This window comes from Hylaeus anthracinus, unplaced genomic scaffold, assembly GCF_026225885.1.
Source record: "Hylaeus anthracinus isolate JK02 unplaced genomic scaffold, UHH_iyHylAnth1.0_haploid 2, whole genome shotgun sequence".
NCBI lineage: Eukaryota > Metazoa > Arthropoda > Insecta > Hymenoptera > Colletidae > Hylaeus > Hylaeus anthracinus.
Genome location: NW_026534838.1, coordinates 3,467,846 through 3,481,639, shown reverse-complemented (window position 1 = coordinate 3,481,639; position 13,794 = coordinate 3,467,846). Strand labels below are relative to the sequence as shown.

Below are 13,794 nucleotides of genomic sequence, written 5' to 3'. Positions count from 1 at the left end.
GCGATAATGAAATAATCGTCGTAAATATCAAGAAGTTTGTTTTTAAGATTAAATGCACCATGAAGTTGAATGATCGAGAATTGTATTAGACTTATCATCAAGTGGAACCTGTGTTCACCTACTATAATTTTTGTACTCTTTTCTATAGAAAATAAAAAGCATTCGACAATACTTCCTCAGTTTTTTTACACAAATTTACACAATGTTGAATTTTTACAAAATTTTTATTTACCCCTTATCAATATCGCGTTGCTTATACTTTTAAAGCATACTTCCTTGGAGGGAAGGCAGACCGCTTGCGAATTTCCTTCTGGGTCTTTCTACTAGCTTGATAAGGTGTCAGTGCCCTTCTGAGTGCCCTAGTCTTCTTTGGCCTCAAATCCAGGGGCTTGTATTTTTTGTTTTTGTATAACAGCCGCAAGTTCTCCTTCTGCTTTTGATGCATAATGATGTATACTCTAGCTATTGCCTTCCTCACAACTCGACTGAAATTTACACAAATGAATGAGTTAATAATGATAATTCAAAATATCATTAACGATTAAAAGTTCATAGAATAGTCCAACATGAAAGTTAAAGAATCTTTCTGATCTAAAACATTGAATGCACCATTTTTGTGCAAACTATAAAAATTTATATTTACATCTTGGAAAGTTTGGAAGCAGCTCCTCCTGTAACCTTCGCAACTCGAAGATTTGTCAGCTCCATCTTGAGCTCCTCCAGCTGCTTTAGCAGCTCCTTCTTGTCTTTTGTCCTCAGCTCGGTGCACTTAACCTTACCCTAAAAAGAATAACATCACAATTTTATGTATTTCACTTTCACACACTTCTCTTTCCACGACTTTAAACATTCAAGAAGACGTTTATTTTTCTATTTTATTGCCAAATGAAAATATATCGTTTCACGGTTTCTATACGATGTTAATTTTTAAAGAAAAAGCGAGAACTTTAACTCTAGTTTTAATCATTATTCAGATACGATCAGTATTATTGAAGGTAATTCACAAATTAAGACATTTTTCACCAAAATCGATGTGTTAAATATTTTGTTGAAATGAAAATTAAGGTTATGAAGTTGTTTTGCACGCTATTCAAAGGAGGAAAACTTTATAAATATTTGACTTCAGATTATGCTTAAGAAAATTATGATTAGATTTCCAAAGAATGACCGATTAGGATGTTTTAAATAAAAAGGGATTTTCAATCGTTCACTAACCATCTTGCAGATATTCCTCTTCAACGGAAAAAGAAACAGAGAAGAAAATCACGAATTACCGAGACGTAGATAGACATTTGCGGTTACAATTTAGACGTAAGCCATCTGGTGAGCAAAATAAGAAACTGTACGGCGTATGATGTTTATGGTTGTCTGGCAATTCCTCTATGTATAATGTCACTTTAAGGTTATGTTGAATATGGTTTAATACTAATTGAAATTTGTAATTTCGAATGTACATATTGAGGTTAGAGTACGAGAAGATATAAAGTTTAAAAGATTATTTAGAAGAATATCTACAACGTTTATATAAGAACTCCAACAATAAAGTAATTCGTACTATCAAATGAGAACATTTGTCGGTGTAAAACGCTTCGAGAATAGTTACATTTTTTAATTTATAAGCAAAAAATGTTGATTACTGTATTTCAATGTATAATATAAGAAAATAAACACTGTTACCCTTAAACGAATCTATTAATAAATATATTGGATTGTATTCATACTTTCGAATAAGCGTTGTTAATTAACCTTATTGTCTTAACGATGAAGAACGTGGATGAATTGCGAAATTTACAACATACACTCTTAGAAGATGTGTTTTTAAAGGTAGATTGTTAAAAGAAAATAAGAAATAATGAATCGCATAATTAATTACGAAACATTACTATCAGAAAAGAATCCATATTTTACGAAATAATGTTTACTTCGTTGTCTGTGAATAATTATTATACGAAATTGAATAAATCACTCTACCTCTGAAATTTAGACTTGTTTATTTAATCTGAGTTTAATGAGTCTGATAAACAATTAAATATTAAATTGAAGGGAATACAACGAAATGAAGAACAATGCAAAGTATGGACAGCCTACAAAAATGGTCATCTGAAAGTTGCAGAGGCGTTGGGTTCCCTACAGAAGGAGGTATATGTAAATTGTATGGTGCCAATTGGAAAGAGAGCATTGATGAAAGGAAAATTAATTCATACTAATGAAGTGTTAGCTTGTTTGGGTGATGGATATTTTGCAAAATATAGTGCTTCAGGAGCACAAGCACTCTGCGAAAGAAGAATACAACGTATGTTTGACAAATTATACATTTATTGGGTAAGTTGAAAAAAGTGTAAATAATGTAATAACAAATAAATCTTTTGCATTAGGAGCAGAGGAAATGTTAAAGGATTTAAGTGGCGAAAGAGATCTGTATGAAACTAGAATGATGATAGCAGAGACTGATCTTTTCACAGAGTGTGCTGGCAAGGAAATTGTAGAACATTGGAATGAAGACCAAGTTGAAGAATGGAAAAGTAAAATGATTTCCCTTTGTTCTTTTTGCATCATTCTAGTAAACCTTTGTTTTTTTTGCAGAGAAACATAGGGAAAGAGAGAAAGAATACAATCAGAAATTAGCCAAACTCAGACAAGAAGAGAAAAGGAAGATTGATACAGAGGAAGATCTCTTTCACAGACTTGATCAGCTTGAACTAGAAGAGGAGCTAGCAGATGAATATGATAGGTATTTCATAATACAATTACTTGTTTTATGTATCTAAGGTGTTCTTTTTTATAGATGGGAAGATGAACGACGTGAATTATTTGGAGATGACTTAGAAGAAGATGAAGATGAAGATGAAGATGATGAAGAAGAAGAAGAAGAAGAAGAAGAAGAATGTTCCAATGAATCAAAAAGTTCCTCTGAAAATGATAAGAAAGATCCCAAGGAGAAGGAGACATCTGTCTCTGACTCTGAAAATAAGCAGTCTAAAGAGAGCATTGAGCATTGCAGACTGAAAAAATCAGTTTCTTTTGCAGACCAAGAGGATCTTCTAAATAAAAATGAAGTCGAAACTTCAGCGAAAAAAGTAAATGTAGAAAGTTCAGAGGAAGATGTTCTTCGGATAGAGTTTAGTCACTCTCAAAATAATCCAGTTGTAAAGTCGGACGACGATACGATAGAAACACCAGCAGATATTTATAGGATATTTTCAAAGCCTAAATCTATTTTAAGGAGATCACCGAATGATGTTGCTCCTGTACAGGTTGCTCCTCCTGAGTACAGTACAGAAGAAGAGGAAGAAAACGAAGAATCTATAAAACCTTCCGCATATGAAACAGTAAGAGCTTGATATCGAAGTAAAATAATTTTATATAAAACTGATATTTTTATGATTCATAGGTGGTGAAAGATATCAAGGAAAGAATCTGTGAAAATTTGCCTTTGGTACCTGATGTAGCTTCAAAAGCAGACACAGAAACCCGACCAGTTAGTAGATTTAAAAAAGACCGACAGTCGAAGAAGTAACAAGCAGTATTAGAAAATTTCTACGATGTCAATTTTGTTAATAAAAATTCTCTTATAATTAAAATTGTGATTTATTTTATAAAACACCCTCAACCTCATTTTAAGCCGTCGGCATTATGGGAGAGGAAGACGGTTATATAAATTAATAACAGGAGAGAGAAGAACGGATATTACTTATTGTTACATTTTGGTCACCGATTCCTCTCCGTTTCCAGGAACAATTGCCTTTCCTTATTGGAAAGACAGGAACAATTACCAGGGATTCGTCCGTATAAATAATGAAGAACTGTCCCTAAGAGTTCGAATTGCCCAGTCGTCTTCCGCCATAGAAATTTATTTAAATTGCGAGAGTTCATTATCGATGTAATAACGCGTATGAAATCTGTTGTAACATCAGGAAATTAAGACCTGAGATTGTTTTCGTCGTTTCCTCGTGAATATCAATCGGAATAAATTGATTGAATATTTTAATATTTTACAGGTAGTCGGTTAATAGGTTTCTTATCACCGACTGATGGTTTATTAAGGGTCTTTTTATTTCGAACATTTTGTCAGGAATCCCCCACTGAACGATGACTTTCTTAATTCATTATTCGCATCATGCTGTTTCGTAACGAACTAGAAACACCGAAGAACATAGAGGAGAAATGACTGAATTTGTCTGAAGGGTGATTGCATAATATCGGAATGAATTTAGACCATCCTCCTTCGAAGCCGTAATGACCTTGTCCATCATGCTGGCTCGAGAGAGATTACCGAAGGAGATTGCTTTGAGGATCTCTAATCCATCAGGAGAGAGTGCCAGTCCCATTGTGTAACCGTATTTTTTATTATCAAGGATACCCATAAGTAACGTCAATTTTTTGATATCGTATACAATTTTATTTTTATTTTTATAAGACTTTTCCCTGAAACTGGGAAACCCACGTACGAAAAACTAGCATAGATAGCGGCGTTGTTAATTAAATATAGCGTCCTACGAGGGAGCACGTGTTTATCGCAACGCGACTGCTTCCTTTCCGTCGTCGTAACGGCGAATAACAATTGGGGAAAGGTTACGAAAGGAATCGAAAGTGAGAATTCGCACACTAAATAAACAATAAACCAGTCTTGATTAGGTTCCGTTTGACTCTTTGATCAGGAGATTAGATCGGGGTTGCGATTGGGACCATTGTCGTAAACGAGATCGACGATTACTATTATCTTGCACCCTCTAATCAGAAACTAGTCCTAGGATGATCGTGCAAGCTAATTAGCTTCAGCTTTTCGATACCTTTGATAAATTGAATGGGGGATTGAGATATTAAAGAAAATTCAAAATTTATATTATATTATAGCTATGATATATTAGGTTGTCCAGAAAGTTTGTGCCAATTTTTAAGAGAACTTCAAAGGCACGTTTCAATTGTAATATACATTTATTTATATGTATATTTATTGAGTTACATGGCTACCATTTTGTTCCACAACCTTTCCATCTTTTAAGGGATGTACATATACAGGGTGTCCCAAAAGTCGGGGAGGAGCCGGAAATGGGGGGTAGCTGAGACGATTCTGAACAACAATTTCCTTTGCAAAAGGAGATATTAAGCGAAAACCCCGACCAATCAGAGCGCGCGTAGACCGTTGGAGCGGCCGCGGTAGCGAAGGCTATGTGCTAAGCGGCCGCCCTTGTACGCGAACAAGTGACTCGACGTGCATCGAAGGACATTGACGCTGCCGCCTAGCGCGTACCCTTCGCTACCGCGGCCGCTCCAACGGTCTACGCGCGCTCTGATTGGTCGGGGTTTTCTCTTAATATCTCCTTAACGAAGCCCCATCCGACATTTTTGCAAAGGAAATTGTTGTTCAGAATAGTCTCAGCTACCCCGCATTTCCGGCTCCTCCCCGAGTTTTGGGACACCCTGTATATGTTATTTGTTGTCAGCCATTTCGACACATTCAGACCTGCAACACCTATCAAAAATCGGCACGGACTTTCCGGACAACCCAATACTAGTGTATAAATGTAATCAGGATTCTCAATTGTATCAAGTATGAGAAACAGTAGAAGAGGAATTTCTATCTCTATTATTATTTTGTATTGCCATGTATAATAAAGTAAATCACGGTATCTTTTTGGAAATCGTCAAAGTAGAAAATGAATTAATCGAAGAATATCTACAACAACTGCCACGAGAAGTGGAACGATAAAGTAATTCGTGTAACGAAACGTAAAAATTTGTCATCGTAACCAGCGGCTAAATAAGAAAAACAACCAGACAGATCTCATCGAGTTCCCTCAACCTAGACCTAAGATTTTTCCTGATGTATGCGCATTCCACGATACGTGCAATTTGCCAAACAGGGACGCAGTCGCAGAATCGAATGTCTGCGTTTCCCATTTGATAACCATCTATCCTTCTGATTGCCACACGTTTCGTACGGTTCGGCGAGGGAGGTAGATGGGAAGAATCCGGTCAGGATTACGCAATCCTCCGAAAACCAAGATTCGCTCCGCGGATGGACAATGGTCCTGCCTTAATTAAGCCTCGATTGTCTAATTAGCCGACGCGAGGAGCGTCGAGCCGCGAGGTGCTCTGTGTTAGGCTGTCCCACGAGGTGAAGTAATCAGCTTTCTCCAACTCTGGAAGAGACAGACGGGTTCCTCTCATAAGCTAGACGGCCCCGAAATCGCGCCTGCTCCGCCGAACAATGGGAAGTAAAGCGCGGGCTTTCACACACGCCTCGTGTTTCTATGTGAACTAGAGTACGCGGACAAATAGAGACGAACAGAGTGAGAAAGGGGAAATCTATTTTTCACATTAAAGTTTCAGGTTTTGAAAAGATTTCGGCGCGAGAACCGCGGACGGAATTCGAAAAAGTCAGATTATGAAGTATTTTTAACTGAACTTAACATAAACGTAAACGATTGAATGTAAAGGCAAGCTAAACGTTATGGCTACTAAACTTCAAATACGTATGTAGACGCTTTGCGATGACCACCAGGTTGAGACATCAGTAGACTGCGGAAGTTTATGCATTTATAGGAAATTTAAATCTGCAAGAAACTACAAAATGCAAACGATATGCAAGAATATAAAAAAGATTGAAAGTAAAGCTCATGTTATGATATTTGCAGAATAAAATAAATTCGCCAAGATTTTATTTTGCATAAAGATCCGCAGTCTAGACGTCAGTTACAGTCTAACGCTTAAACATAGTATTAGAATAAGCCACCTGAAACTGTATTTGCTAAAACGATTTTTGTTTCCAAGTGTAGCAGCAAATAACCATTGGATTTATTTCTCTCGCTAAACTTAATTCCGTTCTCGAAAACGTCCCATAAAATATTCTGCAAAACGAAGTGGTACCCCGCGGCGCTACCAATTCAGAGGCGTATGAAATCTGAACGATGTTCCGTAGGGATCCACGAGGAATCCTCCACCCTGCCTATAGATCCTTCTCCATCCGACGGCGAATCCGTGCCCGACAGGAAGTGAATCTTTGTAGGCGTAGAGTGTGCTCTCTGTATATAAGCCAGGTATGCGGCAAAACGTCACCATATTTCAGCAATTCGTAGACAACGGTGCTCGGGTACTCGCTATTGTTCCCAGTATGGATAAGACAGTGCGACAGGTAAATAACAAGTGACCGAAAGCTTTGCTACTTTGGTGCCACGGTGCTTCCCCGGCTTCGACGGTAGCTGCACGTGCCAGTTCCGTCGTATTGTTGATTTGTGAGCAGTGATCACGGTGCAACTTTATTTCCGAGTTTTTAGCTGTTTGTGGGATCCAGTTTCGACGACTACGACGGTATATTCCGATTCGAAACGATAGTTTCCTGGTGATTCTTGAGATTTTTCAGACCATACGTCAGATTCAAATAGTTGCAATTGATTCTGGCTTGGTTTTAAGAAGGTTTGGTCTCCTATCTTTATCCATTCTTATTCTTTTTGAAACTTTCAATGTAATACCGAAGAACACAATCTTCTATTATCTGAATCAGTGTCTCCATCGTTGAGTAAACGGATTTAAACGAACTTTCTTTTTCAATCTTTTATATTCGTTCAAAGTTGAATATCGAATTTATCGAGTTCCTTATAATTCGCTCCGTTCAATCGAGTAACTTTTGCAAAAAAACATTTGTCGCTAGGTTCAATTTGAGAAACCCTGACATAAATGCAATTGCTCGCGTGTAATCATCTCCATTAATGCACTACAAGATACACGCGAGAATATAAATAACAACATGAACATTTCCCAACCTGCTACGCGCAGCTATTCATTAAATGACATAATGCATGCTACGGTATTCCTTGTAAACGTTGCGTGTTTGGAGGAGTGTGGCTGGTTCGTTGCTGCTGGAAGACTTTAATGACACGGTAGAACCTCGATTATTGCACCTTGGATTATTGCTTAAGACCCTCGTTCCTTGCGCGGTGTCGACAAGTAGAGGAAATGGTCGCTAAACAATAAATAAGCTTATCCCAGAAACCTCGATTATTGCGAAAACCTTCAACTAAATTCAAATTCATCCGATCACGGGATATTTAACCATTCCGATTTCAACGATACGCTCCGTAAATCAGGGATGATTCTCTCCTAATTACGTTTAATAATTCTAACCGCGACATGGATGTACTAACGATACTCAGCTCTCATAATTAGCGATCTAATTTTCAACACCTTGTCTCTCGCACAAGCAAACAATGGCATCCTTACTCGTATCGATTTAATCTTAATTTCTTCATTTTAAATGTACTTTCCTTCGATTCATCGCTACTTTCTACGATAATACATTACTTTTGCGAATATTTATTTACCCCAAGTGATTCTAGTAACGACGTTTTAATTTTTAGTTATGGCTAGTGTTGGTGGTGAGCATAGGAATGGTGCATTGCGAGCCTCAGTTAAACACTCAATACGGAGTTCCAGGGAATTATGCTGGCAATAACAATCAGGGTTCGCCAGGTGGAGGGAACAATTTCGGCGACCACCATCACTACGACAATGGAAACGACAACGACTACGATCAGGTCAGTGATCGGGAACACTTGATATCATCCAATCTCGTAATAAAGTCTCGTTAAACGTACAAGCTCGGAAGTGAACTTGCGTTTATTGTACAATTCGTATATTGTCTAATGTTTATCAACGAGCTTCGAACGTGTCGACGACTTTTATTGTTGTATTCCACATCTCAGATCATGTTACTTTCCACTCGAGCCATCTGCATTCATAAAATGTTATTAAAGATTAAATATTGTACGATTATTCAATTTCCAAGCGAACAGGTTACCTGAATTTTAATTCGTAAAACGACTTGAGAACGATTCAGGTTAGAGCCTTGCTGCAAGAAGACACTGTTGCACGGCGGTGTTTGCTTTTAGAGGACGCAAGCTTTCATAATAGCTCGCAGGTGGGTCGTTTAGAAAGAATCGAACAGGGTTGAGCATCGTTTAAACGAGAACAGTGACCACGGCTTAACTGTTCGTTTCGTACTATTATTAAGCAAATTTATGTGCCTGAAGCACCCTAACTCGGTTGCGACACGCAATAGTAACCACTCCTTCGGCGTTGCAACGGTGATGAAACGCTAACGTGCTCGCTATAATGTAGAGAAGCTATTAGGAGATAGGGAAGCATCTCGGTTCGATCTTTCTATTCGCCTTTCCTATTGAAATTGCGTAAGAACCGTACAATAAAAAAAATCGAGAGGACTAAGCAGCCACGTTGCCGCGGAATTAAATCTTTGGAAATTAAATCCAAGGAAATAAGAGGCAACAACGAAACGTTTTTCTTTGTTTGATGAGGATACGGTAGGCGGAGATGTTGTGTAGTATTTTTTCTAAGACAAATTCCCTAACATAATGGATAGTTTGCAACAGTATTTCATAGTTGCTAAAGCTCATCGCCGTCAGCGACTGGCGCGAGCACTTTTTAAAGGAGAGATTAATGATTTAAGGCAGCGGTGCGCAACCTTTTTCGTTGTTGGTCGCGTTGCATCTTCGTGGAGACCAAAATTTCACGAAATTTGGATTTGTCAGGCAAAAAGTAGCGATAAACGTTGTTTCGTTTATTTACAATTTTCTTCGGTTTTTATCGGTTTTGTGCACCGCTGAAAAGGAAGAGACTTTCATCATGAAATACTGTTGCAGTTGCTATGAAACGCCGAGGCGGACGAAGTAGCCTGATTTTCTAAAGGCTGTAGCGTGGGGAGCACGTGCAATCTGTGAAAACGTCTGTCACGTATGAAATCAGGAATGCCGGACAACGCAACGTTCCTTGGATCCTAATGGATGTGCGAGATGTGCTCGATGGACGAGTGTAGAATTTTCATTGTAGAATCAATGAAAAACGTTCAAGTTGAACTTTCGTATAAAAATAGGAATGGCGAAGTTGAAACTGTACTCGAAATTAGAAATGCTAATGGTACCTCGAAAGAAAGAATCGAAGAAGAAAGGCTCGAAGCTTTAACGTTAAAAACAAAAAAAAGTTTCTTTCTCTCGGGAAAATAGAAAAACCGCGGCATCGCCGGAATGTCCGATTATTCGCAAAATGCTACACATTCGTCGCGGGTAAGTGTGGCGCAAATGCGTGATTATGCAACAATATTAATAGGGTGAACCGCGACCGCAGGCGTAATCCACGGTAAATCGTTAATGGCGATTAGCTAATCGTGTTGGGAATCTAAACGGGCTGGTTATGCGCGGATCTTGCCTCGGGGCCGAGTGGCCTGGTGCGAGACAGATTAAATCATCCTCTTCAGCTCATCTGCTCCACTTCTTCAGGGAAGAAAGTGCAGCTACGTAACGCTGTTGCGTACAGGAGTAAATACTTCTCTTTTTTCCAAAGTTATGGAAGTAATCCTAGAATTACTGCAGCTGGATTCGCGAGGAGAATCTTTGCGGCGATCGCCTCCGTTCGCTACCGTGATTCTTTTTACATTCGCCTGTGTCTTCGTATTTAGGGAATAAAACCACCCTTCGGAGTTCACGAGACGAGATACTTTCACCTCGCATTTCGGAGCTATGTGAACTTGGCACCCGACATTTCAAAAATTAATTTTTTTTTATAGAAAACGATAGCATTTCGTTTGTACCTGATTGTACCTCCAATAGGTTCGTTTGTACCTCCACCAATTAATAATTAAACAAAATTCAAAAAATGGTCAGCACCCGACATCGAGATTTTTGAAATCGGTTTTTCCCGATTCTTTAGAATCGTTTGTATCCGTTTGTACCGCTTTTCGTTTCGTTTGTACCTCGATAGTTTAAATTTGTCCAAGCAATTGTTGATCCGCGCAAGAGTGAAGTTCGTTCATTTTCAACATATTTCAAATCTGTTTCTTCCCGATTCTTTAGAATCGTTTGTATCCGTTTGTACCGCTTTTCGTTTCGTTTGTACCTCGATAGTTTAAATTTTATAGCAATTAATATTAATATTAATTGATGGAGATACAAACGAAACTATTGGAGGTACAATCAGGTACAAACGAAATACTATCGTTTTCTATAAAAAAGAATTAATTTGTGAAAAGTCGGGTGCCAAGTTCACGTAGCTGCATTTCGTCGCGTCGCTTGAGTGTCTATTCTCTGCTTTTATTACTCTTACATCCAGTCTTCGACTATTCCTCTCATTTCGTTCTTCCATTGACTATACACACTCCTGTCGTCCAAGGTTTGTATCATCCTCCGCCTAATAGCGTAAGAGTCTAAACGAAAAATACAAGGCACGGGGATTCGAACCCCCGATCCTCGGATCCATAATTAACCGCTTTACCTCCACGACTCCTTAATCTTGGTAATAAGAGGCCCGGATACTACAATAGCCATCTTTAACATTCCACCTATCACCCGTTACATCGAGTTTAACCCTCTGTTATGTTATCTTGCCGCATCGATTACAAAAATTACCTGAAAGCTAGAGGAAAGTCGTGATGAAACCATTAGGCTTCTTATCTGGGTCAGCACGTCGAGCGAAGGAAATCATCTGGATGATAATGATACCTTGCGATTTTTCCTGGAATTGGATGCATTCGCCCATCGGATAAATCGAGAAGAGTACCTTCTGCAACGATTGTCCTTTCAACGTGCGAAACAATTCAACCACTCTAATACGGCGCCTTCGCTGCTCGATACACTCTGAAATAGAAAACGCTCGATAACGAATTCACTGATTTCGATTAGGAAACAAGGTGCACGGGGCAATTTGTAAAGTAATTTTAATAGAAAGGATGTCGATTGATACCTAACGTGCAAATGAGTACAGCATGCGAGCATAACGTACAATAGAGATTACAGTCTATTAACCTGCTATTGTTCTGCGTGATTAGGGTAACTTCCAGAGTCATACTTCAGCGAAGAAAGTCACTTGAAATTCGATACGAGTCCTTCGAGAACAATGATGGTTAAATGGTTATTCGATTATGATTCTCTAGTTATTTCTAATCCTGAACATTTTGTCTCAGCCGATGTCGTACGAGTTCGGGTACGCGGTGAAGGACCAAGCGACCGGAAATGATTTTGGGAGACGAGAGACCAGCGATGGCGAAACAGTAAGAGGGGAATACCGAGTACAGCTACCGGATGGCAGGACACAAATAGTGACTTACACCGCCGATTGGAGGACAGGCTTCCACGCAGACGTAAGGTACGAGGGCACTGCGAGCTATCCAGATCAGTACAACACGCAGAACAACGGCTACAACAACAATAACAACAACAACAATAACCAAGGTGGCCAGTTCGGGCAACAGGGCAACAATAATGGCGGAGGTTACAACAATGGAGGTCAGTGTTTAGTGTTCGTTCGATTTCTTTTCCATCGCTAAGAAACACTCTAAAGAAACGTCGACTGTGAAGTATTATAAAATCGGTATTATACTTCGTCAAAAGTTATTAGTGTTTTGTTGTTCGAAGGAAACAACGGAGGCTACAATTACCAAGCCCCTGGTGGGAATTTCAACAACGGTAACAACGCTTACAAACCCTTTAATGGAAACTACAACAACGGAAACACTGGCAACAACTACCAACACTCCAACGGAAACAATGGCAACAATTATCCGTTCAACGCTAATTCTTTGGACAACAGCTACAACTTTGGCGCTAGAAACGGTTACAACACGCGGGCTCCGTCGCCTACGTATGGACCAGCTTTCCATTGACTTTAGTACAATTTCAATTGCGCTAGGATAAGAAACGTCCTGTAAGGCTAGCTCTTTTATAATAAAACAATTTTTTATGACGTACGGGGAATCTATCATTTATTTATTTACCAAACGCTGGATCCAAGCTCGCAGCGCTGCTCACGATACTTACTCAACGCTACTTAGCACAATAAAACCGACAACTAAAACCATCTAGCGTTAAGAGTGGACACCATTAGCCTTCAAACTTTTGCGTCGTCGATAGGTTTAAAATTAATTCAGTCTGATGGATGTAAAAGGAAGCGGCAATAGTTTCTGCATTCCTAAGAGAGTTTTGCCTCTGTAAACCAACACTGTGACACCCACGCATCCAGTATTTCTATCCTAGCAACCCTATTGTGTACGAGCGCACATGTGCGGCTGTCAGTTATAATTAGCGATAATTATGTCGGGATTAATTAAGCATAGTACTCCCCGGCAGCGCGTATCGAGTTCTAGCGTGGATAACGCAACTGGGTGGTTACGAAATTAGATTAAGAAATGAATTAGCACCGGGCAACCGTAAATACGGGGCCTGAGCCGAAGGCGAATAATTATAATAAATGGACGGGGTACCATCGTTGCGAGCAAACGTGCCCGGCGAGACGATACGGTTTGCGCAATCCTTGATTAATGGACGATCGATAGCGATGCTCGAGTAGAGACCTAAAGCAGAGATGCCAGATTTTCGCTCAGAAATAAATATTTAGTAGTCGGTTAGTTAGTCGCGAGTAATAGCGAGGCTGCGAACTTGTAAATAATTAGAATTACGATTAAGTAGTCATTGAAGACGTTTGGGTACGTATGTAAGTGATGGAGGTTAGAAACATAAGACACGGGGAGCCGCGGGTTGAATCTGGCATCTCTAACCTGGAGGTGCTCTTCAGTGATTTAGAGAGGCGGTGGACGTTGTCGGAGCTTGACACTGAACTAAGCGAGACCCGTGTGAAGCTGGCCCTACCTATATGAAAAACTCAAAATTTTCTTTTTGCGTACGTTTGCTCATCGTTTGCTCAAGTGGAATTTTCGTTTGTCTCTCTTTAGTTCAAAAGATACAGACGATTGTTTATACGCCCAAGAGGGAACTATGTCAATTATTAACGAAA

The 13,794-nt window shown here is 39.2% G+C and overlaps 3 protein-coding genes and 1 long non-coding RNA gene across 5 annotated transcripts in view; 2 read left to right on the top strand and 2 right to left on the bottom strand.

Moving 5' to 3' along the window:
• Window positions 1-205: 205 nt before the first annotated feature.
• On the bottom strand, window positions 206-1,320 carry LOC128893050 (60S ribosomal protein L35). Its single transcript, XM_054153785.1, has 3 exons — window positions 1,216-1,320; window positions 644-780; window positions 206-485 (listed from the first exon to the last, which is right to left on the bottom strand). Exons 1-3 carry the CDS (start codon window positions 1,216-1,218, stop codon window positions 254-256), a joined length of 372 nt encoding a protein of 123 aa, XP_054009760.1. The 5' UTR covers window positions 1,219-1,320; the 3' UTR covers window positions 206-253.
• Window positions 1,321-1,359: 39 nt separating this feature from the next.
• LOC128893029 (unconventional prefoldin RPB5 interactor-like protein) lies at window positions 1,360-3,581 on the top strand. The gene is made up of 6 exons (XM_054153752.1): window positions 1,360-1,824; window positions 2,044-2,293; window positions 2,376-2,522; window positions 2,584-2,731; window positions 2,786-3,329; window positions 3,392-3,581. The coding sequence occupies exons 1-6, from the start codon at window positions 1,762-1,764 to the stop codon at window positions 3,515-3,517; spliced, it is 1,278 nt and encodes a 425-aa protein (XP_054009727.1). The 5' UTR covers window positions 1,360-1,761; the 3' UTR covers window positions 3,518-3,581.
• Window positions 3,582-5,115: 1,534 nt separating this feature from the next.
• Window positions 5,116-12,743, top strand: LOC128892919 (pro-resilin-like). The gene is made up of 4 exons (XM_054153569.1): window positions 5,116-7,135; window positions 8,358-8,534; window positions 11,969-12,290; window positions 12,420-12,743. Exons 1-4 carry the CDS (start codon window positions 7,043-7,045, stop codon window positions 12,665-12,667), a joined length of 840 nt encoding a protein of 279 aa, XP_054009544.1. The 5' UTR covers window positions 5,116-7,042; the 3' UTR covers window positions 12,668-12,743.
• LOC128892923 (uncharacterized) overlaps window positions 8,405-13,794 on the bottom strand; it is a 13,368-nt gene continuing 7,978 nt past the window's right edge. Inside the window, exons 3-7 of one of the 2 annotated variants that reach the window (XR_008461201.1) lie at window positions 11,508-11,642; window positions 11,281-11,421; window positions 8,798-11,196; window positions 8,595-8,728; window positions 8,405-8,500 (exon numbers count right to left, since the gene is read on the bottom strand). This is a non-coding gene — a long non-coding RNA (uncharacterized LOC128892923). Of the gene's footprint in view, window positions 8,501-8,594; window positions 8,729-8,797; window positions 11,422-11,507; window positions 11,643-13,794 lie in introns of both variants that reach the window. The other variant, XR_008461200.1, reaches the window with a different exon arrangement.

Excerpts from the sequence above, each read along its gene's own strand:
- LOC128893050 (XM_054153785.1), bottom strand. Across the intron at positions 486-643 it reads GCTTCCAAACTTTCCAAGAT|TCGAGTTGTGAGGAAGGCAA; the intron begins GTAAATATAAAT and ends TGTAAATTTCAG.
- LOC128893029 (XM_054153752.1), top strand. The coding sequence starts at position 1,762 with ATGAAGAACGTGGATGAATTGCGAAATTTACAACATACACTCTTAGAA. Across the intron at positions 1,825-2,043 it reads TAGAAGATGTGTTTTTAAAG|GGAATACAACGAAATGAAGA; the intron begins GTAGATTGTTAA and ends ATTAAATTGAAG. Across the intron at positions 2,732-2,785 it reads CTAGCAGATGAATATGATAG|ATGGGAAGATGAACGACGTG; the intron begins GTATTTCATAAT and ends TCTTTTTTATAG.
- LOC128892919 (XM_054153569.1), top strand. The coding sequence starts at position 7,043 with ATGCGGCAAAACGTCACCATATTTCAGCAATTCGTAGACAACGGTGCT. Across the intron at positions 7,136-8,357 it reads TGGATAAGACAGTGCGACAG|TTATGGCTAGTGTTGGTGGT; the intron begins GTAAATAACAAG and ends TTTAATTTTTAG. Across the intron at positions 12,291-12,419 it reads CGGAGGTTACAACAATGGAG|GAAACAACGGAGGCTACAAT; the intron begins GTCAGTGTTTAG and ends TGTTGTTCGAAG.